Raw genomic sequence first — 26,595 nt, 5'->3', positions numbered from 1 at the left:
CATTTGATCTCTGCAGGAGGAACAAGGAAAGGGAAAAAAGAGCGCTTGTATGTTCATATACCTGCTTTTTAAATGTTTTTTTTTTTGTGTACAATTTTGCAAGCATGATGTAATTTCATATTTAAGCTCCAAGTAATGAGGGAGCCTGGAATGACTGTGTGTGCGTGTGTGTGTGTGTGTGTGTGTGTGTGTGTGTGTGTGTGTGTGTGTGGGGTAGGGGGGGTTGCACTCTCACTTTAAATTAATACTACACAGGGACTATTTGACAGGGAGTTAACATTCCTGAAACATGAAAACATTCACACAAAACCTTTAACTAACCGATACTGTATGGAAATCTGGCACGTTGCCGCGTGGCAGACCTGACGAGTAATTCAGTTCTCACCACGCTAAAAATACTCTGTTGACGCCCAAGAATTTATGCAGAAGGGAAACCCGCAAACAAGACAAAAGCACCTTTCATGTAACGCGCATCACTGCTGGACCAGCGTTAAGACTCTCCTCCTGCAGAACAACAGTACACACAAACACCCAGACGGACGCACGTCTGCGCTGCGTTGACGGCATGTCGTGGCGTCCTGGAGGCAGAGTGTGAAGTCTCACCCCGACGAGGTGAGACCTCTTCCCCCCCGCTCCTCTTCTGGCCTCGCGGTCCTGACGTCGACCCCTCTTATCACATACAGCGACTAAATTCACACTAATCCACTTATCCGATTTGTAAAACTAAACTATTTTGCACGTGCTTGACATTTATGAGTTGACGGCTGCGGCCAACGAGCTGGAGTGATTCCTCTTGAGATGTTGTCGACTATGCTATGCTATGCTATGCTATGCTAACCGTGTAGCTGCGCCATCAACAATCAAAATAACGTCATCTAGGCATAAACACAGTAGTGATGTTATTGTTTATACCATAGAGAATCTGTGGTTTATTCACATGAATTCCACATTTAGTTTTGTCTGATCTCTTACTTGAGTTATATATATATATATATATATATATATATATATATATTATATTATATGTTATATATGGTAATATTTCAACAGACCCAAGTACACGTAATCAGTGTCATTTGGCATCTCTTTGTAGGTTATCGCGCCGTGAACATGCCATCAAACAGGACTACACATGATTCAAAGTTTATTCCATGTCTTTATTTTAAAGAGTAGAGCATTAAACAGAAATGAAGCATTATACCGCGTGTGGAACTCGGGGTGAATGTATCACAAAAGCAGCTGTGAATCGAGAGAATAAACCTCTAATAATGTTAGCTTTGGACATAAAGATTATGGGCTCACTGACAGCACCATGTGGAAATCCCATTTAGTGCTTAGTGGGTGAGTCTTGTAGACCGTGAAAAAGGATTTGCAACTGCTTCTTTTTTTTTTTTTTTTTTTAAATCTCCTAATACATTCATGACAAAGTTATTTCGACTGAGTCGGGAAACGAGGGAATGTCATATCTGTTCGTCCTCGATAGGATCGATAGGTTACCGCTAAGCTATCTGGCGAGAAGGAGTTAAAGGAGAGAGGCGGCGGTGTACAAGGAGGAGGGAAAAGAGAGCTGTAGAGAGTTATATCAGAGGATCGGTGACAGTCGAAGAAGCGGAATACCAGATTTATTATGCAGCATGTCTGTTGCGGACAAAGGCAGCAGTCATGCGCGCCGAGAGGACGGTAATCTAAGACGCGCTCAACAGGAAGACGGGACGCTCCATAAATCTCGGTTCCGGCCTCATCGGCAGACGTGGACGTTCACTAACGCGGCAAAGCTAAAACGAGTCCAACTCAGGTCCAAGACCAGGTCCAGTCGAGTCCAGTAGAGATGTGTCAATACCATTTTTTTCCTACCTGGTTACTAGTTTTAAAAAAAATAGAAGTTAGACACGTCGTAATTCTCTTCGTTTTATTCAAGTATTACGCTAAAAACATACAAGATGATATTTAAACGTATCTTTTTAAATGTCAGAAATGACTTGCGCCCAATACTCATTTTCATTGATTGGAGCTTAAACGCCTCATTATGTAACTCAATGCAACTGCCGCTAACGTTAGCTGTTAGCTCCGTTGTTAAGTCCAGCGGTGCTGTGCTGCTATCAGCTAACGTTAGCTAACGTCAGTTAACTCGCCTCCTGTCGACTTCAACGTAGATTTGTCGTTCACAATGAAGCATCGTCAGAGTCTGCACCGATTGGTCAGGATGTACGAATCGGGCATTTGTTCGCCTGGTTGCATACGCAACTCCTCTGGTTGTATAGAAGTCTATGCTTCATGTGTTAAAGCTGCATTCTCTCTCCTGACAACCAGGGGGCGACTCCTCTGGTTGTATAGAAGTCTATGCTTCATGTGTTAAAGCTGCATTCTCTCTCCTGACCACCAGGGGGCGACTCCTCTGGTTGTATAGAAGTCTATGCTTCATGCGTTAAAGCTGCATTCTCTCTACTGACTACCAGGGGGCGACTCCTCTGGTTGTATAGAAGTCTATGCTTCATGTGTTAAAGCTGCATTCTCTCTACTGACCACCAGGGGGCGACTCCTCTGGTTGTATAGAAGTCTATGCTTCATGCGTTAAAGCTGCATTCTCTCTCCTGACCACCAGGGGGCGACTTCCTTGCTTCAAAATAAAAGCTTTTAAAACGATAACTTATATTGTTAAGAATTTATAGGCAGATTATTACAAGTTATTATTATATATATTATTGGTTCATATTGTGAGGAATTTATTGGAGATGAAAAGCCGCTCCTTTGACCACAAAATATATATCTGATCACTCTCCGATCAGCCACGTCGCGTTGAACACACACTTATCCCAATCCTCCCAACACAAACAGTCTCACTGTAGAGACCAGTGTGACCACAGCTCTGAGATCTGCCTCCAGTGGTCCTTCCAAGACACTCCAGTCCCGGCTGCCTCTGTTCCCAGTTCGTGGTTCTGAGTCACGGGGGCCTCGAGGCGTCTGCTCCACAGCTGGGCTGTGAACAGCGAGCGGCGGGTCACATTCCTTCCGTTCACCTGTTAAAAAACGACTCCCGGCTTCCATCGCGCTCGATGAGTCTCGACCATTAGAGTTTACCGTAATCTGCCTTTTTCGACGAGATGTTTCCGTCCCCGAAGAGAAAACAGCGACAGACCGCCTTGAAACTGTCGATATATGCGGCGTCCACGTGTTGTGCACTTTGGCTGCGTAATGTCCCCCAAAAGATATTTTAAAAAAAAAACGTGTGCTGGGATGCTTGTTTTTACGAGCGGGTTCGAGAGGTCAAATGGGACTCGTAAAAAAACGAGTTTAAGTCTTCCTTCCCGTGTACCTGTGACAGGAGAACAGCTGTGAGGACGTTAAACTGTCTCAGGGACTCAAGATGTGCTTCTTTGTTCCTCGTTGTTTGTCTCGTGCGCATCGCTTGAGTGAAATAGACCCAGTCCGGTGTTCTGATGTCATGGGGAGAGACAGTTGAGAGTGGGGGTAGGGGGGGTGGGGGTTTTCAGGATGTGGTTTCACGTCTGGCCCATGTGTGTCGGAACCAGAGCTCAGATATGAGTCCAATGAATGAATTCAGAGTGCGGAGGAGAGGTCGCGGAGTTCGATCCCCCGACCGCAGCAACGTCAGCCCCGGTCACGGCGTGTTACTGGGTTCACTGGTGTGCTCCCAGTTTGAGAGGCATCTCGCCAGTGTGTTGCTCACTGGCTCCGCCCCCTTTTGACCTGAGAACAGTCAGAGACGTTGATGGTGCACGTTGAGGTGAGGTCTTTTGGGGGGGAGGGGGGGGGGGGGGGGGGGCAGCTGGTCTACGAGGCTCCAGACCAATGTCGCTCGCACACGCACACACGCACAAACACACACACTGTCTACGTGTGTGTGTGTGTGTGTGTGTGTAGAAACCCTCTCGCGGCGTGCATGTTTGAGGAAAGGGCCGTAAAAATAAAAACATTTTTAAAATTGCACTCATTCGTTCCCACAGCTATTTTATTTTTTTTAAATAGTTCACGAAATGTCTCCCAAAAAAATAATAAATCTCTCTGTTGATGTCAACAACAGAGGGCCACTTCCTCTCGGTGAAGGCCGTGTAATGTTGCGGTTTAAATATTCGTGCGTGTGTGTGTGTGTGTGTGTGTGTGTGTGTGTGTGAATGCTGTGCCAATATTTAATAGCCAGTATTTTTGCTTGGAGGGAGAAATCAATTTTACTCTTGTTGACTCATATTTTGGAAAGCTGCTCCCATCTGCACATTACTTTAATTTATTTGTTATATTTTTCTGACTCTCTCTTCTGTCTCCAGGAGGACAAACGCAGTGAGTCCTCAGTCATTAACATCCAGAGACTGTGACGGCCCTTCTTCATTTTAACCATGTTTTATAGTCACGCAGTTATCGCTACACTGTAGAAGAATTTGAATAAAAGAACCGCATGATTACAGCGCGTCCACCACTGGAACAGGACGTCTTTAGGTGTGTGTGAGTGTGTGTGTGTGTGCGTGTGTGTGTGTGTTCTTCTCATAATGTGGTACAGAAGAGCAGACCTAGTTACAAGCAGCACCACAAATAATCCCATGTGGGATTCTTCATTGACAGCAACCAAAATATCACAAGTGTGTGTGTGTGTGTGTGTGTGTGTGTGTGAGTGTGTGTGTGTGTGTGAGTGTGTGTGTGTGTGTGTGTTTTTCACTCTTTGCTGAGGACTTAGCGTCAGACACCAACACTCGAAAACAAACCTCAAATACCAGATTTATAGTCGCTGACCCAGGAGAACCCTTATGATGAATAAATAAACATTAATATATTAATCGAAAATAACCTTCGGTGCAATTTGGACTTAAAAGAACTTCTGAAAGTAGAAACTATTTGAAGTATTGATTTACGAGGAAACAAAAAAAAAATGAATTAAGTTTAGCTCGAAGCTAAAAACTCTTTAAAATAACGTTTCACTTCAATCCGGCCGAAGATTAATAATAAACATTTTGTCATGTCGACATTTCTACTTATAAGAATGTATAGAAATGTTCAATGGAAACTGATTGACGTTGCAATGAAGTGTAAAAAAAAGAAGGTATAATTGATAAAGAAATTATTCAATAAATATAGAAAATAAAGAATTAAAAACATAAAAGCCTCAATTCTAAAAAATTATGTATTTCTCAATTTGACATTTCGTAATTTATCGCTATAATTCCTTTATTTAATCATTTTTCTAACTGTGTATTTCTACTTATTTTCAAATAAAAGTTATTTATTCAATGTAACGGCCGCTTTAGTCGTCCATAGAATTTGAGCCTTTAGGAGTGTTGAGGATTATTATATGGTCTCGATTCTTGTGTGTGTATATATATATATATATATATATATATATATATATATATATGTGTATGTGTGTGTGTGTGTGTGTGTGTGTGTGTGTGTGTACAAAGCATGACCAGTCACATTTGTCTTGTGCCAGTTGCCACCAGCTCAAAGTGGTCTATTTACATCCCGACTGACCCGAGTTATTTCTGTCCAGGCCTAACTGGGCTGTTTTAAGTGGCCTGCTCAGTTCTGGCATGTGGGATCTGGTGCCGTTTGGTGGAGCACCGTCATATTTCATTTACACCATTACCTCGTTCTGCAGCCACAGATCAGAGCCTCCTCCCCCCCACCCTAGAGGTTTCCATGGAGACGGGGGAGACGGGGGGGGGGGGTTTGGCCCTGCTGCAGTGCTTTTGATGGTCAGCAGACTGTGGCCTGGACTTGCATAAGAGCAGAAAAAGCTAGTTTTTTGTTTTGTTTTGTTTGTTTTGGGAGACAGATTCCCACAAAGAAACAGCTGGAAAAAAACTTTTAAGAGTTAAGACGTTAAGAGGATGTTCATACCTGCGTCCTTGTTGTCACGGAAACCATGGAGGCAGTATGAATGAACTTTTATTTTTGTATTTTAAATTGCATCTCAAATGCCTCTTTTTCTTCTTGCGCTTCTGTCGCGTGTGGAATTTGGCTGCTCCCTCCCTCCCTCCCTCCCTCCCTCCCTCCCTCCTCCCCTCCTCCCTCCCTCCCCCCCCCCCCCCCTCCCTCATTGTGTGCACGCCTGACCGTGTGACTCTGCGTGGCCGTCCTGGTGCCAGAGTGTCAGTGTGTGCGCCGCGCTGTCAGGAGGAGAAGCTCGCCGTGTAGCTGCAGCCTCCATTTACCCATCGGAGGGCCTTTTTTGGGGGTTAAAGAGACCGGGAGACCACGGGACCGCTCAGGTACCAGAGGGAACCCTCTAGAACCGCTCAGCTACCACAGGGAACCCCCCTTCATCTCGGCTACAGGCAGTGGTCGTTGTCACGAGAGAGGTCAGGACACCGAAAGAGTCACCTGGTCATCTTCAACTTGTTGTTGTGTTTTACTTCAGAAAGGAAAGCGATGGGATGTGATGTCGCTCTGAAAGAATGAATGAGTTGTATTGTTCATTGTGGAGAGAAAGTATGTACGTATGAGTGTGTGTGTGTGTGTGTGTGTGTGTGTGTGTGTGTGTGTGTGTGTGTGTGGGCATCCCCAAGAGTGTCGAGGTGTCTGTATTTGTAGCTCAGCTGCTGCATATGTCTGTCACTATTTCCTGTTTTAGTCTCTCACACACACAAAAACACACAGACACACACACACAGACACACACACACACACACACACACACACAGACAAACTTCAATTAATTCCCGCACGGACAGATAAAGTTAAGTTTGTCGATTCGAACTGCAAGAACTGTACACACACTATATATACATACATGTATACATATATGTGTGTATATATATATATACATACATATACATACATGTATATATAGTACACATAGTACTAAGGTATATTGCTAATACAGTCATAGTGTTCCTCGTTGCTTCCGGTCGGAGCTCCTTCAGCTGTCGTCCGTCGTCCGGAACATTCTGGTGACCTCTGACCTCCCCCCCCCCCCCCCGACAGCAGGACTCCTGCATCGCGTCGTCTTTAAACGGAGACGTTTGCGAGTAGCAGAAACATTCAATCGAGCGCAGACTCAACATTTTCCTGTTTATTTTCTCGAGACGACTCAAAACAAAAGGCACCAATTTAGTATAATCTGTACGTCTAGTGGCGCTTTTTTTTTTCTAGACCACGAACATCCCGAACTATGATATCACGTCGAGCCAGAGAACTCAAAACACAAGCATAAGCGTGTTTTCGTGAGCAGGAACACGCATTGTTGGACAAATTTATGGATTTTTAAATGATGAGGTTTATCATTAGTTCCGCAGGCATTTGCTCACGGGTAAAGTCAGAGGATCGCTCTGTGAGATTCATCCTCTCGGGATTTAACGAGCGTCAGCGTAAACCTCTCCAGCAACACATCTGAACATCGTCGTCATATTTCGGTCCCCCGGGGGGTTCTCCAGATGCCGCTAGCGTGGCTTAAAACATATTAATAATCAAACGCATGCAGCGTTAATGTGTAAGATGTGGCCACATGCTCTAAAGAAGTAGGGGGAGCTACTTCACCTCCATCACATTCTGTTATTACAACACCACCGCATTGCAGACAAACAGTGGTACCAGTACCGGTGCCACATGTATACCTGGAGGGCAGGTAAATGAGGCCCTATGGGGTATGAATAACGTAATAAGGCGTTAAATATGATGCGGCATTGAGCCCCCGAGAGCTTCAAGCCATCGCGAGTCAGAATGGGAAAGAGGAAACCCATCTTGTGTTTGCATGAATTCTGAGGGTTTTGGATACTCTCAGTATCGTGGTGTGTAATCAGGGATAAAAGAAGAAACCTCGACGCCGCTCCTCTCGTCCAAGCTGCACTCCGGTTGACTCCTGTGGTCCGCGACCTAAAAGACACGGACACCGACGTAAACTTTGGGAGTAACGCGTCCCCCGAGAAAAGTTTCACGGTCCACTCTGGTATTCGCGAGGCCGTATTGATCGTCGATTGGTGCGGTTCGCAGAGCCCGTCGCTCCGACATCCCGTCACGGTCGGTGTGTGCGATCAAAAGTTTCCTCCTCTTCATTCGCTCTGCGCGCTCTTTTTTTGGGGTGGGGGGGGTGGGGTGGGGGGGGGGGGGTTGTGGTGAAACGGAGCCTTGCGTCATTAAAAAAAAAAAAGTTTCCATCAACAGCGGCAAATAACAACAGGGTCAGATGAGGAGAGCGAAGGCTCGCTCGGCACGCACTACGGAGGCCCTGGTTTTCTTCTTCTTCTTCTGCAGCGTGACAGATCATGCTTCTGTCATTATCCCACGCATCATCTGGCACCCATTGTCTTTAAGTGTCTCGGTGCACCCTCAGGGCTGGTTGGTTGTGACGGTTTAGTCACCGGCTCGGCCGGAGCCCGTCTCGGCGTGCGTGTTTTCCGAATGGTTGTGTTTCATTACGGTATTGTGTTCAAGAGGAAATGGGTGGCGTGAAATGCAGTCTGCCAAGAAATGTGCACCTTTGCTATTCTGAACACACCCTGCTTCCTCTGCGAATGAGGACTGGTGATTGGTTTCCTTCTCTGCCTGCTGGATTGGAGCAAGCGGGTTCCGGGGACTCCCCGAGAGGAACTGGCCCCCCCGGCGAGCTCCCTCGTGAACTACATACCTTCAAGGGCTTTTCTTTTCTTCTTCTCTTGCGCAACAAACCGCCAGCCGGCGCATTGTCCATTTTTACGTGAAAGGCTTGACACGTGTATCTGTGTGATCAGACCCTTAGATTTTATTACTATTAATGTGTAGGAATGTAGGAATAAATAGACGACCACTGGTACATGCCACAATATATATATATATATATATATATATATATATATATATATATATATATATATATATAGACACGGGCAAAATTGTGATTTCAGTTTGAGTTTCGGCTTCTTTGGCTCAGTGAGTCAGCTTTGTGCAACTGGGTTAGACTTTGTGTACCTTGTATAAACTGGGTTTGTGCTACTGGGTTAGCTTTTGTGCTACTGGGTTAGACTTTCTGTACCTTGTGTAACTGGGTTTGTGCTACTGGGTTAGCTTTTGTGCAACTGGGTTAGACTTTCTGTACCTTGTGTAACTGGGTTTGTGCTACTGGGTTAGCTTTTGTGCTACTGGGTTAGACTTTGTGTACCTTGCGTAACTGGGTTTGTGCTACTGGGTTAGCCTTTGTGTACCTTGTGCAACTGCGTTAGCTTTTGTGCTACTGGGTTAGCCTTTGTGTACCTTATGTAACTGGGTTTGTGCTACTGGGTTAGCTTTTGTGCTACTGGGTTAGCCTTTGTTACCATGTGTGACTGGGTTTGTGCTACTGGGTTAGCTTTTGTGCTACTGGGTTAGCCTTTGTTACCATGTGTGACTGGGTTTGTGCTACTGGGTTAGCTTTTGTGCTACTGGGTTAGCTTTTGTGCTACTGGGTTAGCCTTTGTGTACCTTGTGCAACTGGGTTAGTACTACTGGGTTTGTGTTACTGCGTTAGCCTTTGTGCTACTGGGTTATCCTTTGTGTACCTTGTGTGACATGGTTAGTACTACTGGGTTAGTGTTACTGGGTTAGTGCTACTGGGTTAGTGCTACTGCGTTAGCCTTTGTGCTACTAGGGAAACCTATCCGTGTTTTCTTCCATTTATTTTTCTTTACACGCTGTTGTTTGTGTTGTCTGTTGTTTAAACGGCTAAAAGTGTTTAGTTTTTTTAAATGGTGGTTGCCAGCGCTGCGGGCGCTCATGTGTTCGACCAATTAGACGCCACTAATGCTTCCTCTTTTGCTGGGAGAGTAAAGTAGCTTCTCTGAATTCTGAGCTAAAAAGGTTTCTACTTCTTGCAGTGTGTACGAAATACAAACGAGGGTTCTTAGAACTAAGTTCTTGGAACTGAAAAAGTTCTCCCAGTCCAAAAATGCCTTAAGTGACTCAACAAAGTTCCCACTGGAGAGAACGCTGTGTTTAAATCTAGCACCCTGTTCAGCACATTCCAGAGAAATAGAGAAGGGGATTTAATAAACACAACCGTCTGCCTCCAAATGAGTTCAGTCAGTAATTATACATAATGGTAGATCATTAAGGTTGATTAATAAGGGGTTTTATTGTTGTGCCTCTTAGTCCATGCTCAGTCAACCCTCAGAGGAGCACAGGCTGATGAGTCCCGTGCTCCGCGTTGCGTTACATCGTGCCCAAACAAATGCACAATTTCCATTCCTGAACTCCTACTGAGCAGATGGTTTCACATTCTGCAAAGAGGGCCTGGCAGCCCGTCGAGCCAGAGCCAGAACGGAAAACTACTGAATGCATTTAATACAAAAATACGAATGTGAAATCCTGAATTCCAACTCTATTTTTACACATACAGTATGTTGCTGCACAGAAATTACATATTTACCTTTTGGCGTCTGTACGAAACAAACTTTCAACTAACTATCCGTGTTATTGGACAGCTGGCGGGACAATCACAGGACTTTCACCCAGGAGACTGCTGTTCGTGTTGTTACGTAACACAAACCGCAACCTTTTCCGAAGCCTTACCAAGTACCAACTTGTGTTGCCTAACCCTAACCAACTAGGGTTATGCGACTTATGTTCATTCTTTTACTTTTTGAAAGCAGAAACTACACGTTTCCTGTTTATTTTGATGCATTTAACTCGCGGGACCTGACTCGATCATCCCCGACACGTAAAAAAAAAAAAAAAAACGACGCTCCAGTGTCACAGGTTGAGTCTTTGTGCCGCCAGTATTTGAGAAGTTTGGGGTTAAAACATCGGGGGGCATAATAAATATGTGAGCTCGCTGTTTGCTGGCCTGTGTTCACAAAAACTTACATACACACAAAACACTCACTCACAGTCCCTCCAACAACGCCCCGTTGCAAAAGAAACAACAGTAATTTGTTGAATGATGTCACGCACAAAAAAGCCCTTTTTCTCTTTCGACGGCGTCCAAAAGACTTTGCTCCGTTGAAGAAGATGTGTGTATTGCGCAATCCACATCAAGCGAAGAGCACATGGCTGAACCCGTTCTGATTAATGCAGCGAGCGACTTAAAAAGAAAAGAAACCTGACTTTCCCCCCGAGCGAGTCGCCAGCAGACGTGGCGGTCACCCAAAAAAACGAGTCGTTTCCCCCCTTTTCTCTCCTCCGCCTGGCAGCAATCCTAAAAAACTGATTTCCAAACCGCACAGACATATTGGTTTGCTCAAAACAATCAAACGATATTTAATTTTTCTTTCGCTCTCAAATCGCCAGCTGCTGCGACTTTTGTGCCAAAGAAATTGTACACGAAGTCGCGTCGCTCCGGGGATCCCCGCGTCGTCCCGGCCTCTCGCTCCCTCTCTGTGTCTGGATCGCGCGTTTGATGCCGATGGGGGTTTGAAGCGTGCCAGATGACTCTTCAGGCCTCCGGATAAGGGGGGTGGGGGGGGGGGGGGTCTGGGTGTTGAGTCTCCGGACCGTTACACCCGTCACCGCCGCCCTCCGATGCATCGCTCGTCTCAACAATGACACGGTGTGTAATCTCTTCTGACCCGGACTGGCTCGTACAACCATTCCTCACCCCCCCCCCCCCCCCCCGGTTTCTGTACTTCCTGCACCCACACCCACTCTGTCAGGTGTGAATTTCTCCTGCGTGAAGCGTTGCTGATGGATTGTTTTCTGGAACAGGCGTTAGCTCTGTTTCGGGTATAACAATCTAGCGATGGCCGTGCAGCAGGATGTTGTCCTCGGGTCGGGGGGCAGCTGCTCGTCCGGCATTTTTGGGATTTTTTTCCTGCCCCTCCCCCGTCTGTTGATACAGAGGTCGAGAGTTGAGGTGGGGGGGCGCTTGGCTTAACCAAGGGTCAATTATCTTTATGTTTCTGTAACAACACTTTTAGATTAAGTCAAATATCACATGACTTTTGGGGTCAAAAAGGACCAGAACACCAGTCTCCCGGGTGAAAGTCCTGTGTATGACCCTTTCACCAAATACAACCCTAACCTGAGAGAAGATGCATTCTTTGGGGCGTTTATCGTGATCAGAAGTGTCATAATGCGCTTTTCAAAAAGAAGCTGGGACATTAGCACTGATGGAAGCTACAGAGTGCTAGAGAGATGAGACAGATGAAGCTGGTTGTGTTGTGTGAGGACTCTCTCATCCCCTCCCGGGGGGGGGGGGGGGGGGGGGGAGTGCTCCCAGATCGGTACGAGGCCCGGGCGCCTGCCCAGACACACGGGCCTCCGATTGGAAGGAGGGGGAAAGGGTGTGTCTGCTTCCCGTAACATGCCGTCTCGCCGGTGCCTCGGGGCGGCTGACGTTTGGCAGATATGGAATCTCAGACATGGCCAGAGGGTGTGTGTGTGTGTGTGTGTGTGTGTGTGTGAATGACTAGTTATTGATGTTAGTTAGATTGGAAGGCCACCTCCATACATTGAAGTTCTGGTCCTTGCTTGCTAAGATTTGTATTAATTGAAGTAATGATTATGGTCTGCTGGTCTGTAATGCACGTTTTTGCCTTTTTATAGTAATATTAATTGCATTAATACATTTTCAGTCACATAGCGATTGGGAACTTTTGCGGACTTATATTTAAGACCTATTTCTTTGTATAAATCTGGATCCACAAAATACCCCCCAAAAAACGTATGGTTATAGCTGGTAGGAACAGATTGGAAACACGCCAAGTCATCATTTTCTTCGCTGTCTAGACTGAGTGGAGATGTCACGATGAATTAAATGCACGGTAGAACACCGTTAAAGTAGTAGTTTAAAAAATTGCATTGAAAGTCACGTTTGCGCAAGTGTTTGAACACGAAGGGAAGATCCCCGCTGTCACTCTTCTTGCGTCAAACTGTAGCCCCGCCCCTTTTGGTTACTTGAGGTCACTTTTCTCCACCAGGTGGTTCTGTGAAGGCCGCGAGCTCCACAACTCGCCCGACATCCAGGTCTGGAGGGACGGTGACCTGCACACGCTGGTGATCGCCGAAGCCTTCGAGGACGACACGGGACGCTACACCTGCGTGGCTTCCAACAGCATCGGAGCGGACAACACCTCCGCCGAGGTCTACATCGAAGGTCCGATGTTCTCCGCAGTCGAGGAACTGTTAGAACGTTTACTTTTTAAAAGGGATCTATACAGTTGAACTGCACTAGTGATCTTGCGTGTGTTTTTACTCATTTGCAGGAGCTTCGTCGTCGGACTCGGAGGGAGAAGGAGCCGAGTCCAAGTCCGGATCAGGAGCCATGCCTCAGTACGTGCGAAGATACTCTTGTCACTTCCTGTCTCCTTGAGCGTGGCCATCTTCACATTTGCACAGCTGAAACGGACATATTTAGCTTGGGCGCTCGCAAGGGTTGCCAGATCTCGCGACGGTGTGTTGCTGAGAAAAGATCGTCTTTCTCCGGATAAGTCGGTCTGAAAAGAAACGCCATGTTGGTGTCAGAATGTTTGGAAGATATGTGGCTTTTAAAAACTAAATAAAAAATGGGTCCAATATTTACTTTGGTGACTGTGGGGCAAAAGAATCGGTCATCATCTCAAAATGGAGCAAACAGACTCAGGACCTGCTGCTAGTCTCCTCAAATGTGTTTCAGCATGACCCCTCGTGACCCTTTGACCCAACGAACCTTGAACCCTCTGCTGCAGTTTATCGGGTCTGTAGCCTTTAACTAGGCCCCTTAACAGGCCTTTAAAGAGCCATAACCTCAGTAATGAGAGATGCAGAAGGTTAGAAGAGGTCACAACTGTCCCCTGTACTTATCTACAAAAGGTACATTTTTTTACTTTGTTCCTGCTTTCACTCCTTTCTTACTTTCCTCTTAAAACATGTTATTCTCATATAAGTAGTTTTTAGGGAAAGTGCAAAACCAAAGTGCACACCATCTTGTTTTACAGATCCAGATGAGGATGCAGGAGCTTTTTAAAAATGCTTCCTTAAAAGTTCTTTCACCAGGACTCAGAGCATTGATACATCAGCAAATACTTCAGCGTTACTGGGGAAGCGTAGCTGCTAGCACAGTTAGCTGCTACCACAGTTAGCTTCTAGCACAGTTAGCTGCTAACACAGTTACAGAGACAATGGATATCCACAGAATTATACCTTTTGCACTGTGACATTACATAATAAGTATGAAATGTTTTACTGCAGAACTTACTTGACTGGTTAAAATGTGGCACACTTATGTTTATTTACATACCCATCAAGATGTAATGTTTTACGTTTCTATTTTCTCTTTTGCATGGGAAGGAATTTTCACTCTGTCCGCTTCTCTAAATGTTTTCCATTCTTGTATCTGTTGTATAAATCTGCCTCCATCTGGACTACTTCCTGGGTCCCTTTCTGTTTACACACTGAAGCCAAGATCACTGATATCATCTTAATTGCCGGGGAGACAATTATCTTTGATTCAAGTATCATATATCGAGTTGAGAAACAGCTCTCTTTTTTTTCTCAGGAAAAGTTCTTTTTTGGTGGTGATTTATGCCTTTGTTTATTTTAGAGTGCAGAAAAAGACCACTTCATTGTCCCTGACGATACGCTCGCCGTCACCCAAGACCTCCGAGGGCCTCGCTCATCGCTCCACCCTGGTCCAGTCCCTGTCTCGGCCTCCACAGCGGGTGAGCAGCACACGGAACAGGCTGATCCACACAACACGGTCGAAGAAGTGGAAAACTCTCTTCGGTGGCAAGCGCCTTTCTGAAAGTTTATTATCTTCTAGATCCAGAGCCCAGTGTCGTCAACGTATGGGGGCGAGGTGCCTGGTCCTCCTATCTTCACCAAGGTGAGTCAATCCCTACTCGGCCAAGAGGGTGTGGACACCAAACAACGGCCATTACTATGCTGCAAAAAGCAGTCAATCACCTTGTAGCCCCGCCCTAAAGCATCCCTCTGCTTTATGGTCTGTTTGAGTCTAAATGACCATAATTTACTAAATGAACATCACGCTGTATTGAAGAAGACTTGAAACTAGAGATTGAGACCAAAAACTAATGTTTACAATGTTTACTGAGGGAATAAATCAAGAGAAGTAGAGTCATTTATATAGACTTCTATACAACCAGAGGAGTCGCCCCCTGGTGGTCAGGAGAGAGAATGCATCTTTAACACATGAAGCATAGACTTCTATACAACCAGAGGAGTCGCCCCCTGGTGGTCGGGAGAGAGAATGCAGCTTTAACACATGAAGCATAGACTTCTATACAACCAGAGGAGTCGCCCCCTAGTGGTCAGTAGAAAGAATGCAGCTTTAACACATGAAGCATTGACTTCTATACAACCAGAGGAGTCGCCCCCTGGTGGTCAGGAGAGAGAATGCAGCTTTAACACATGAAGCATGGACTTCTATACAACCAGAGGAGTCGCCCCCTAGTGGTCAGTAGAAAGAATGCGGCTTTAACACATGAAGCATTGACTTCTATACAACCAGACTTGCAGTTTTTAATTCACTCCCACATTGGCTTCGCTCTCCAGAACCTGGAAGTAGCCTCCTAAAACGTACCCACAGCGCCCCTAAATGTGCCTCTGATTCGGACTAACCAGACGGACTCTGGCTTGTGAACTGAGCCTCAAAAGCATTCATGAGGTTGAGGACTGATGTTGGCCGATAAGACCGTTGGTGTTTTAGTCCTCAACGGGTCTTCGATGGCGTTGAGGTCAGATCCAAGTCTTTCACACACGGAGACATTGGCATGAAGCAGAAGGGATATTTATATAAAGGGAAAGTTTGAAGCACATAATTGTGTAAAACCTTTTCTATGCTTGGACGTTATGTTTTTTCCTAATTAGGACTAAGAGATTGAGCCCAAACCATGAAAAACAGCAGTATACATACACAGAGTACATACTATGCGTCTGCTGGCCATTCCCTTAATAACAGTGTGCAGTGCTGTGGCTTTCAGCAGTGGGGGTCAGATAAAACACTCAAGAAGCTTAAGAACACCCCCTTTTCCAGCTCAGACTCTTCTTCAACCCCCCCCCCCCCCCCCCCCCCACAGCTGAAGGTGATGGCAAGACTGAGCTTCAAACGGGCTTGCCAAACCCACAAGGGTCAGGTCTCTCACTCTCCTTCAGCCAGTCAATCATCTTCCACTTCATTACACAAAGACATTTGTTTTTCTTCAGCCTCCTTTTATGAAAGAAAAACTGTAATCATCTCAGTGAGAGGATGTTCGACTCAAGTGAAGTCAGCGCCGTGATGTCACCCAAACAACACACACACACACACACACACACACACACACACTGGCAGACCCCGTGATGAACATTTCTCCTCCCAAAAATGTTCGGATGCCAAATAAGACACGCAGTCACAAAGAGAAAGAGGCTCACGGGAGCGTTTGAGGGCCATGAGGACCATGAGGACCATGACATGAGGGCCATGAGGACCATGAGGACCATGACATGAGGGCCATGAGGACCATGACATGAGGGTCATAAGGGCCATGAGGACCATAACATGAGGGCCATGAGGACCATGACATGAGGGCCATGAGGGCCATGAGGACCATGACATGAGGGTCATGAGGGCCATGAGGACCATGACGTGAGGGCCCTGAGGGCCATGAGGACCATGAGGACCATGACATGAGGGTCATGAGGGACATGAGGACCATGACATGAGGGCCATGAGGGCCATGAGGACCATGACGACCATGACATGAGGGCCATGAGGACCATGAGGACCATGACATGAGGGTCATGAGGGCCATGAGGACCATGACATGAGGGCCATGACATGAGGGCCATGACATGAGGGCCATGAGGACCATGACGTGAGGGCCATGAGGACCATGACATGAGGGCCATGAGGACCATGACATGAGGGCCATGAGGACCATGAGGACCATGACATGAGGGCCATGAGGACCATGAGGACCATGACATGAGGGCCATGAGGACCATGACATGAGGGTCATGAGGGCCATGAGGACCATGACATGAGGGCCATGACATGAGGGCCATGAGGACCATGACATGAGGGTCATGAGGACCATGACATGAGGGCCCTGAGGGACATGAGGGCCATGAGGACCATGACATGAGGGCCCTGAGGGACATGTGGGCCGTGAGGGCCCTGAGGGCCTTGAGGGCCTTGAAGACATGAGGGCCTTGAGGGCCTTGAGGGCCATGAGGGACATGAGGGACAGGTGGGCAATGAGGGCCGTGAGGGCCATGACATGAGGGCCATGAGGACCATGAGGACCATGACATGAGGGCCATGAGGACCATGACATGAGGGTCATGAGGGCCATGACATGAGGGCCATGAGGACCATGACGTGAGGGCCCTGAGGGACATGAGGGCCATGAGGACCATAACATGAGGGCCCTGAGGGACATGAGGGCCATGAGGACCATAACATGAGGGCCCTGAGGGACATGAGGGCCCTGAGGGCCTTGAGGGCCTTGAAGACATGAGGGCCTTGAGGGCCTTGAGGGACATGAGGGACAGGTGGGCAATGAGGGCCGTGAGGGCCATGACATGAGGCCATGAGGGCCATGAGGGACATGAGGGACATGAGGCCATGATGGCCATGAGGCCATGAGGGCCATGAGGCCATGAGGGCCATGAGGGCCGTGAGGGACATGACATGAGGGCCATGACGTGAGGGCCCTGAGGGCCATGAGGACCATGACGTGAGGGCCCTGAGGGACATGAGGACCATGACATGAGGGCCCTGAGGGACATGTGGGCCGTGAGGGCCCTGAGGGCCTTGAAGACATGAGGACCCTGAGGGACATGTGGGCCTTGAGGGCCTTGAGGGCCTTGAGGGACATGAGGGACATGAGGGACATGAGGGACAGGTGGGCAATGAGGGCCGTGAGGGCCATGACATGAGGCCATGAGGGCCATGAGGGACATGAGGGCCATGAGGGACATGAGGGCCATGAGGGCCATGAGCGCCATGAGGGCCGTGAGGGCCCCTCATTGATGGGTTCAGCAGCCTGAGCGGCTCTGTTTCCGTTAACCAGCAGCGGACACAACATGGTGTTGACAGCAGCTTCTCCATCACGCCCCGATGTTGACGCCGTTCTTTGTTGCGCAACACCGCACGCCTACTGATTAGTGTAAAGAGGCCTGAGCTCGTCCCGTCTGGGGTGAGTTCACCAGGTGGGACGAGATGTTCAGGCAGTGAAGCAGCAAACTGAAGGAGGCCATTCACGTGACCTCCAAAATATCAACTATTTTTATCTCGATTTTGAGCAACCTTCAGTCCATTTCAATCATCTCTCAGGGTGTTTCTTGACGGTGCTCCATCTTCAACCATCTCCATCCATCCCATCCTGTGTTTCTGAGGAAGATTTATTCTTTTCATTTCTTTCCCTCTGTGCAGCTGCTGCAGGACGCCCAAGCATCCGAGGGCCAGGTGGTGGTTCTGGAGTGCCGGGTCCGAGGAAGCCCTCCTCTGCAGGTCAGATGGTACCGCCAAGGGGAGGAGATCCTGGACTCCCCCGATTTTCGGGTTCTCCAGAAAAGTGAGACGTTTTGTTTTTGTTGTCAATATGCAGATTCAACTATTTTGTTCCTTTTTTATTTAATATAGATCATCTGGCAAATCAAAGCGCTAACAACTCAAATACCTGTTCTGTTCCCTCTTCTCAGAGCCTCGGTCTGCAGCCGAGCCAGGTACGGCACGTGAACACACACACACACACACACGAGCGATGACACATCCACGTCCGACATTAGCGTTTCGGGTGTTGCCTTCAGGCCCGTGAGTCACACTCGGACGCCGCTGAACATCTGGGCCTCGTCCTGACTCACCTGTCTGGGACGACTCTCGCTCTTCTCATGGCACACAAATCAAGAGTCGACATGTCACTCCACCTGCGTGCATGCCTTTGAACTCCACCCGTGCGAATCCAACCTCCAAAGTGCAAAACCTCCCATTAAAGTATTTTGTATTACGTAACCTTAAGAAATAGCGTTCTGCATCAAAAGGTGTGTTGACGGTCGTTTGTTGTTCTTCTTCTGTCCAGAGGAGATCTGCACCCTGGTGATAGCCGAGGCCTTCCCGGAGGACGGAGGCCGGTTCTGCTGCGCGGCGTCCAACCCGCACGGCTCCGTCAGCAGCGCGGCGCAGCTCTCCGTCGCCGCAGGTGCGTCCAACACGGACGGAGAAGAGAGGCGCCGTTTTGTTTGTGTTTTTACTGTGATGTTCTATGAACAGAGGTCTCGAAGCAACACTGGTCAACCGGCTTAAGGTCTACAATGCTTCCGATTGGGAGAAAACATCAAAGCAGGAAGCTTTCTTATTGTGATAAGTTTGAATCCCGGCTCTGATAGGCCCGTGGTCCTGAGGGGGCGTGGCTTGTATTCAGTTCTCGTATCGCACGTCTCAACCAGACGACCGTCTTCTGTCGTGTTTATCACCGTGTGGTCTGTGTGTGAGGGGGAAGAGAGGCGTCATCTGATGAGCAGCTCTTTGTGAGGACAGCAGCACATAAACACTGCTGCGTGTGTGTGTGTGTGTGTGTGTGTGTGTGTGTGTGTGTGTGTGTGTTATCACAAACAGAACTGTGTATGCTCTGTGCAGGACTCACTGCACAGTTAAAGGAAAAGGCTGAATAAACAGGAATTGCATCAGCCTGACTGGACCCAGCTGCTACTTTAGATCGGATCAGCTGTGTGTGTGTGTGTGTGTGTGTGTGTGTGTGTGTGTGTGTGTGTGTGTGCATGTGTGTGTGTGCGTAATCAGTATCTGCTGAGGTATGTGAAGTTCAAACTGAACATTAAAGTCTCTCTCTGTTTGTTTCCCTCTGCAGCCGAGGACTGCAGTAACAGCGTGTCTGGTGACAGCTCAGGGTTTGAGGATGTGGCCGCCTTCCCCCCCCCTCCTCCCCCTTCTCCCCCCCCGCCCACGGAGATCAGCCTCCTGGAGCTGCCACCCAAGATGCCGTCTCAGCCCGGCGCGTTCCTTATCAGGGAGCTGGAGATCTGGCCCGGTGCGCTGTGCCGGGAGGTGGAGGTGGAGGCGGAGGGGAATGACTCAAATCTAGCATCACTAAGCCCACCTAAAGGAACCACACCCCCACCACCACCACCACCACCACCTCCGGCACAGTCTCACCCAGCTCAAAGTCCAGCCCGAGTGGCACCAGACTCCCCTCCGTCCCCGTGGAAGGACGGTCCTCCACTGCCGACCAAGCCCAAACCGAAGCTGTGAGTACCTGTCCATCGCGAAGGGGGGGGGGGGGGGGGGGGGGGGGGGGGGGGGGGGGGGTGGGGGGGGGGGACAACAAAAGCATTCCCCTGGCTTTCATTGTTTGCCCCCGTCACCGAGTCCGCCGGCTGTCCTCAGGTCTGCGTGGCTCTCTGCCCGCATGCCGCAGCCATTGTGTCGAGTTCCTGAGCACCTTTCTGCGAGCTCTGTGTGGGGGGGGATCAGGTAGGATGTCAACAGCCATCACGGGACGACTCAATGAGGGTTTTAACCCTCTCGTTGCATTTATCGAGAGAAGAAAAATTAGAATAGAGTAGATACGAAATGTGTGCGAGAGACAGAATAGAGACGGACATCTTTTGTCTCCACGAGGCCCGGCCGCTCCACATGCTGCTGCTTCCTCCTCCAAGCTTTCCCTCACATGCATCATTATTCATTGTGTATTCTTTCACTCGAGATGTCGTTTTTTTTCTCTCTTCGCTTTAAAAACGTGCGTCGCGGCTCGAGAGAGCGTCATTCAATTATTTTGCAAAGATATTCATGATTTTGCAGAGAATAAATCCTTCTGACCTTTTTCCCTAACAACGTATTAGCTTTAATATATTATTATATTCACGTCAGTTTAATAACTTGAGTCAAGACGGACTGGCACACAACTTTGTGAAGGAATCTTAATGAACATTCGGATGTGAACTTCCACCTTTCTAACCCAATGCTTTGGTTTCATGAATATTAGCAATTATTAGCATGCTAACTGCTGAGCTAAAAATGGAAAGAACATTCCACATGCTGTCTTTGCTGACTGAGCTCAAAGCACCGCCGGGCTGCTTGCATGGTTGCAGACTCTTTGCTCTCCTTATTTATATTTTCACTCGATATTTACTTTTTATTTAGATTTATTTGTTGAGGTTTAAATATCACTGTCCCAGTGTTGAAGACAGGCCGCATTCAGACCAGGGTTCAGGTTACGACAAGCTGCATTCAGACCAGGGTTCAGGTTACGACAAGCTGCATTCAGACCAGGGTTCAGGTCACAACAGGGTCGCATTCAGACCAGGGTTCAGGTTACGACTGTCCATATTCAGACCAGGATTCAGGTCACAACAGGGCCTCATTCAGACCAGGGTTCAGGTTACGACTGTCCATATTCAGACCAGGGTTCGGGTTATGACGGGCATCATTCAGACCAGGGTTCGGGTTACAGCGGGCCTCATTCAGAACAGGGTTCGGGTTACAGCGGGCCTCATTCAGACCAGGGTTCGGGTTACAGCGGGCCTCATTCAGACCAGGGTTCGGGTTACAGCGGGCCTCATTCAGACCAGGGTTCGGGTTACGACGGGCCTCATTCAGAACAGGGTTCGGGTTACAGCGGGCCTCATTCAGACCAGGGTTCGGGTTACAGCGGGCCTCATTCAGACCAGGGTTCAGGTTACGACGGGCCACATTCAGACCAGGGTTCGGGTTACAGCGGGCCTCATTCAGACCAGGGTTCGGGTTACAACGCAGTAAGCGCTTGGTTCCTGCATCGCTACATTTCCAGCGCATGCGTACGTACTTGCTGGCCGTGGTTCCGGCTCGTGGACGTGACCGCGCTGCTTTCATGTGTTCACCGACATGTTGTGACTTGTTGTAATTCTTTGCTTCCAGAGCTGAGAGTGTAGACGAGGAGACGGGAAATGACAGGTAAATATATCTGTCTGTGAGTCGAGTGGCGCCACATGCAGCTGAAGCAAACATTAGAAATCACGCTCCTGGTTCACCTCGAAATTAATTTACAATATTGCACAATGAATCAGAGGCCGTGGTTGGACAAGAACGGAGTGGGAATCGGCTGATGGTGCACTTTAAATGAACATCTTACACAGGGTTACTGAGAAAGAGCTGCAACAAAGATAGAAAATAAACAGACTTTTTTTATTTTAAGGAGCTGCTTCTTTCAGTTTATCCACAATAACGACTGCAAAAAAACCAACAATCAGCTTCCAACTGTGAAGCAATTAGAAAGCATGGGCCATCCCTCTCCCCTTTAAACTCTATAATTACACCCAAAAAGAAAAGCGGCAGCAGCCCTGCTATGAACCAAAGGCGGTTTCCTCGGGTCACATGTAGGAACAGAGACCTCTCTCGACCTAAAGTTCATCACTTCCTGTTTGTCGCGGGCATTTTTACAGGAGTTCTGCTTAAGAAGCACCACTTTGGTTGGCATGCCATAAATCTAATAGACTAGAGTGGAAACACCATGAAATAGACTCATTGCTTCATTGGATTAAGTGAAAGGCGGTGAGGATCGGTATGGACTTTAATAATCGGAGCACGAGTGTCTCGCCTTTAATACAAAGAGAATTGTTCATGTTCACAAATCTAGAATAAAAGGATCTGAATCATCGGGATAACGAAGTGGAAGCCGGGTCGGGTTCTCGTCTTCAGTAACACGGAGCTGATGAGCTGGAGGAAGTCGTTGTGTGACTTGGCAGGCCTGCAGGAGACGGGGTGGGGGGGGGCTGCAAACGAAGAAGAGAGAGAGCGAGGTCGGTAGGTATTTTGGGTTCGTTGCCCGGCGTTGATGTCAGACGTCAGGATAAGAATCAAAAGGAAGTTCTCAGCGGCGGGGCAACTGGCCAATCTGAGCCTCGCAATGTGCACGACCTCGCAACGTGGTCGTGCACGTGGTCGTGCACGTGGTCGGTGCGTGTTTTCACGCTCGCTTGCGTCGCTTTTAAAGCTCCAGGTCGTGATGAAAGTCTCCACTCGACGCAGAAGGAGGAGGAGGCAGCGAGGAGCCTGGAGGCCGTACAGGTGCTACCGTGGTAACGGGGGCGTGGCTTCATATTACAGGGCGGGGTCACGTCTGGTGGCCGTCACACACGCACATGCACACGCACACGCACACGCACACACGCACAGGCGTCAATTATCCTCCAACCGATCCACAATTTAAACTCTCCTTCACAAGACAAATTATCCTCTTGCACGGACCTCGTTCCACAAAGTGAGTTTTTATGTGTCAGCTTACTAGAAACATGCATTTTGGATTTTATGCTCTAATGCAACTTCGAAATTTTAGATTACAGATGATGAAAAACAGGACCTCAGTTTAGAATGAGTCACGTTTCATTGAATCATTCAAATGTTTTATATTATATTTAACTACTTATTCACATCCTGTCTTGTTTATGTCTAAATTAAATTAATCTCTCCGTCACTTGTCTTTCTCTACTGAATTATCCAAGGACAAAACATACTTTTACTCCGGGGGCCACGCCTCCAAACTACTACGCATACGCATTGACTGCACTCGCTTATTAAAAGTGTTTAATTTATATTTTAGGTGAAAGTAGCCTGGCTCTATTCAATGTACGTCTGCTTGTGTTGAGGGAGGAAGTGGAACCTTTCAGACTCAACAATCAGCTGTTTAATCTTTAAATTATATATATTATATATATAATTATATATATAATGTTATATATATATATATATATATATATATATATATCATTATATATATATAATTTTATATATACCGGTATATATAATTATATATATATATCACGGTTTATAATATTGAAAAAAACATTTTTATCATTAATTTGGACAGCAGAACGCTGTAAAATAATGAATAATTAAATAAATGAAATAAATTCCACCAAAAGTCGCTGCATTGAATCCTCGTAACGTGTTCAAGGCTCTGCACACTAACAGTGATGAAGGTGAGGGACGGTCTCATCCACCTTCACGGGGCCTGCACGCCTCTCAATATACGTTATTAATATAAAACTATTACACACACGAGAGTAAAACGACTGCTGCAGACCTCTTTAACCCCCGAGAGGCTGTTGTCAAGGGCAACGGCATGCAAACTGAAGACAACAAACAACTTTTTGTCAACAAGCCAGTTTCCCACACACACACACTCACACACGCGCTTGTGTTCCTTGTTTTTAGAAGGTTTTTGGACTTAAAGGATCTATATTCTCTGCGTGTTACGGGGCCTCGGCGCTGTGACTCAGCGTTTGCGTTTACGAGGTGCGAGTCGTGAACTCCCTAACGAAGTACTAACAATCGCTTTCTACGTCGAGGTGTTGCAGGATGCACACCGAGAGCTCGTCGCCATCAAACTTTAATTAGTGCAAGATTTGATTACCAGCTAATGGAAGAAAGAAGAAAGAAAAAATATTAAAAAATTACATTTAAAAAAAAAAAGGTGCAGAAACAGAAAGTTGTGTTGTCATCGGGGAGGAAATGAGATTGCGCAACGGAATTTAAAAAAAGCTCAAATGAAGTCAGAGAGAGAGACACACAAGGGAGAGCAGATCCTTTCACATCAACCTCCACAGGGAGAGATGGGCAGTCCTTAAAAGGACATGGGAGACACGCGATTGGCCGAGACGCCGGACCACCGGACCGCCGGATTGGTCGGTCGGCTGCGTGACCTGAAACTTTCCAAATAAGGAAGAGAGTTGTCGGAGCTGACCTTCATAACACAGAGCATGGGGTGTGTGTGTGTGTGTGTGTGTGTGTGTGTGTGTGTGTGTGTGTGTGTGTGTGTGTGTGTGTGTGTGTGTGTGTGTGTGTGTGTGTGTGTGAGTTGACAGCATGGAAACTAACAGGCCTCAATGATCCCCTCATAGACAGCACACTGTGCGTTTCCCAGGAAAGAACACCCTGGTATGTTAAACACTGAGACACACACACACACACACACGCAGTCACACACACACACACACACACACACACACAGAGAGAGGATCACATTGTTTCCGGATGAGGTCAATCAACATCTGATTAAATCCTGACCCCGGCTGACGGCGTGTGTCTCTGTGTGTGTGTGTGTGCGTGTGTGTGTGCGTGCGTGTGTGTGTGTGTGTGTGTGTGCCGTAAAGACTTGATCTCTCTTTAGACACAGTCAGACCAACACACCACTTCCACTAATTAGTGTGTGTAACAACACACACACACACTCTCTAATCTCCTGTCACCGGGTGGCGACTCTGAGATCGCTGACTCGCCGATGAATCGATGAGTCAGCGCATCAGGGAATGACTCTCACCTCCAGGGGGGGGGGGGGGGGGGGGGGGGGGGGGGTGACCCCTCTATGACGGCTCCGTGACCCCTCCCTAACAATAATACGAACACTTATAACAACAATGGGGACTGTGTGGAAAATTCATGTCACGGCTCATCCCGGACAAAATAATTAGTGATTCACGATATTTATTCATTTTATTTTATTTAATAACAAATAAATAAATCCTAAAAACACACAAACTATACAAAAAAAAAACTAGTAACTCAAAGATGATAATGAAAATAAAAATATAATAATAATACAAAAATGCTGAAGAATTTCACCGAAACAAACTGGAATCACAAACTGGAAATACACCAGAAAGAAAAAAGGCCACTTCAGAAATGTGTTAAAAAACTATGAATAAAAGGTGCTTTTGCTTGTAATAAGTGAAGAAATCTGCCAATAAGAACTAGTGATGATTCAGTTGGTAATATTTCTTGAAATGAGTTGTAATATTTAGGCCTTTCAGGGTAAAATCAGCTGGTAAAACTAATATTTCACTAGTTTTAGGAAGTCTCGTGTGTCACAATCAGCCAGTAAACCCTCAAAAGTATCATTTATATGCTTTATAAATATCACTTAACATATTCAGGGTCTACAAACAAGTCTCACTGACATGTTATTTATATAATGTTGTGTTATTATTCGTTGATTGTGTCTCATATTGAGACAAACTTTAGCCTTGTTGCACTGTAGATGTATTGCATCACAGATAGGACACGTCTTATTGTGAGTGTTAACCCCCCCCCCCCCCCCCCCCCAAACCCCCCACGCTTTGACTCTTTAGCAAGTCGGGAAAGCACACAGCGGCTCTAAAAATAGAGGCGTTGCACACCCCAAAAATAGAAATATTACTTATTCTTGAGAGAGAGAGAGAAAAAAAAGACTTTGTTTCACCACAAAAAAATGAAGGAAATTCCTTAATTGAGACACACGAGTTTTCGTGAATGAAACCAGATCCGTGTGGTCGTCGTCGTCCCCCCCCCCCCCCCCAAAGCGCTTCCATCAAACTATCTTTGTTATTATTATTATTGTCACGTTGGGTGTGAATGTGGGTCTCTGTTTCCAGGAAGGGCGTCTCGTGACACCTGAAACTGACGGGAACGGTTCAGACCTTTATTCTCTTAAACTCTCTCCTCTGTTCTTCAGTCAGGAGACGGTTTAAAAGCAATCTGTCACTTTTCTGCTTTTGTCCTCGACTCTGAAGGCTCTTGTTATCTTTTCTTTTGGGGGGTGGGGGTGGGGAGGGGTATTCCTCCTCTGGTTTAGAAGAGCTCTTATTCTGAAAAGAGGGACTGGCCTCAGGCTTGGCTGGGCTGGCTTTTATTGTGAAGAGGAGGAGCTAGCAGACAGACTGACTAATGCAGAGAGAGAGAGAGAGGTCTCTGTCTCCAGCCTCTATATATATGTGCTCCTCACACCTGGCCGGCAGCACCGAGACCTTCTTCTG

The 26,595-nt window shown here is 47.2% G+C and overlaps 1 protein-coding gene across 1 annotated transcript in view; it reads left to right on the top strand.

The window, feature by feature from the left end:
* The window catches only part of LOC117729436 (palladin-like), a 31,740-nt gene extending 5,510 nt beyond the window's left edge, over window positions 1-26,230 (top strand). Inside the window, exons 3-13 of the mRNA XM_034530462.1 lie at window positions 6,192-6,308; window positions 12,813-12,988; window positions 13,098-13,164; window positions 14,414-14,531; window positions 14,633-14,695; window positions 18,248-18,389; window positions 18,517-18,540; window positions 18,894-19,013; window positions 19,680-20,076; window positions 21,725-21,760; window positions 26,215-26,230. Of these exons, the coding sequence (XP_034386353.1) occupies window positions 6,192-6,308; window positions 12,813-12,988; window positions 13,098-13,164; window positions 14,414-14,531; window positions 14,633-14,695; window positions 18,248-18,389; window positions 18,517-18,540; window positions 18,894-19,013; window positions 19,680-20,076; window positions 21,725-21,760; window positions 26,215-26,230 (1,276 nt within the window). The remainder of the gene's footprint in view (window positions 1-6,191; window positions 6,309-12,812; window positions 12,989-13,097; window positions 13,165-14,413; window positions 14,532-14,632; window positions 14,696-18,247; window positions 18,390-18,516; window positions 18,541-18,893; window positions 19,014-19,679; window positions 20,077-21,724; window positions 21,761-26,214) is intronic.
* Window positions 26,231-26,595: the final 365 nt, after the last annotated feature.

The sequence above is a fragment of the Cyclopterus lumpus genome, chromosome 4 (genome assembly GCF_009769545.1).
Source record: "Cyclopterus lumpus isolate fCycLum1 chromosome 4, fCycLum1.pri, whole genome shotgun sequence".
In the NCBI taxonomy this organism is placed as follows: domain Eukaryota; kingdom Metazoa; phylum Chordata; class Actinopteri; order Perciformes; family Cyclopteridae; genus Cyclopterus; species Cyclopterus lumpus.
The sequence above is the reverse complement of the archived record's forward strand: the minus strand, read 5'-3'. Positions and strand labels throughout refer to the sequence as shown.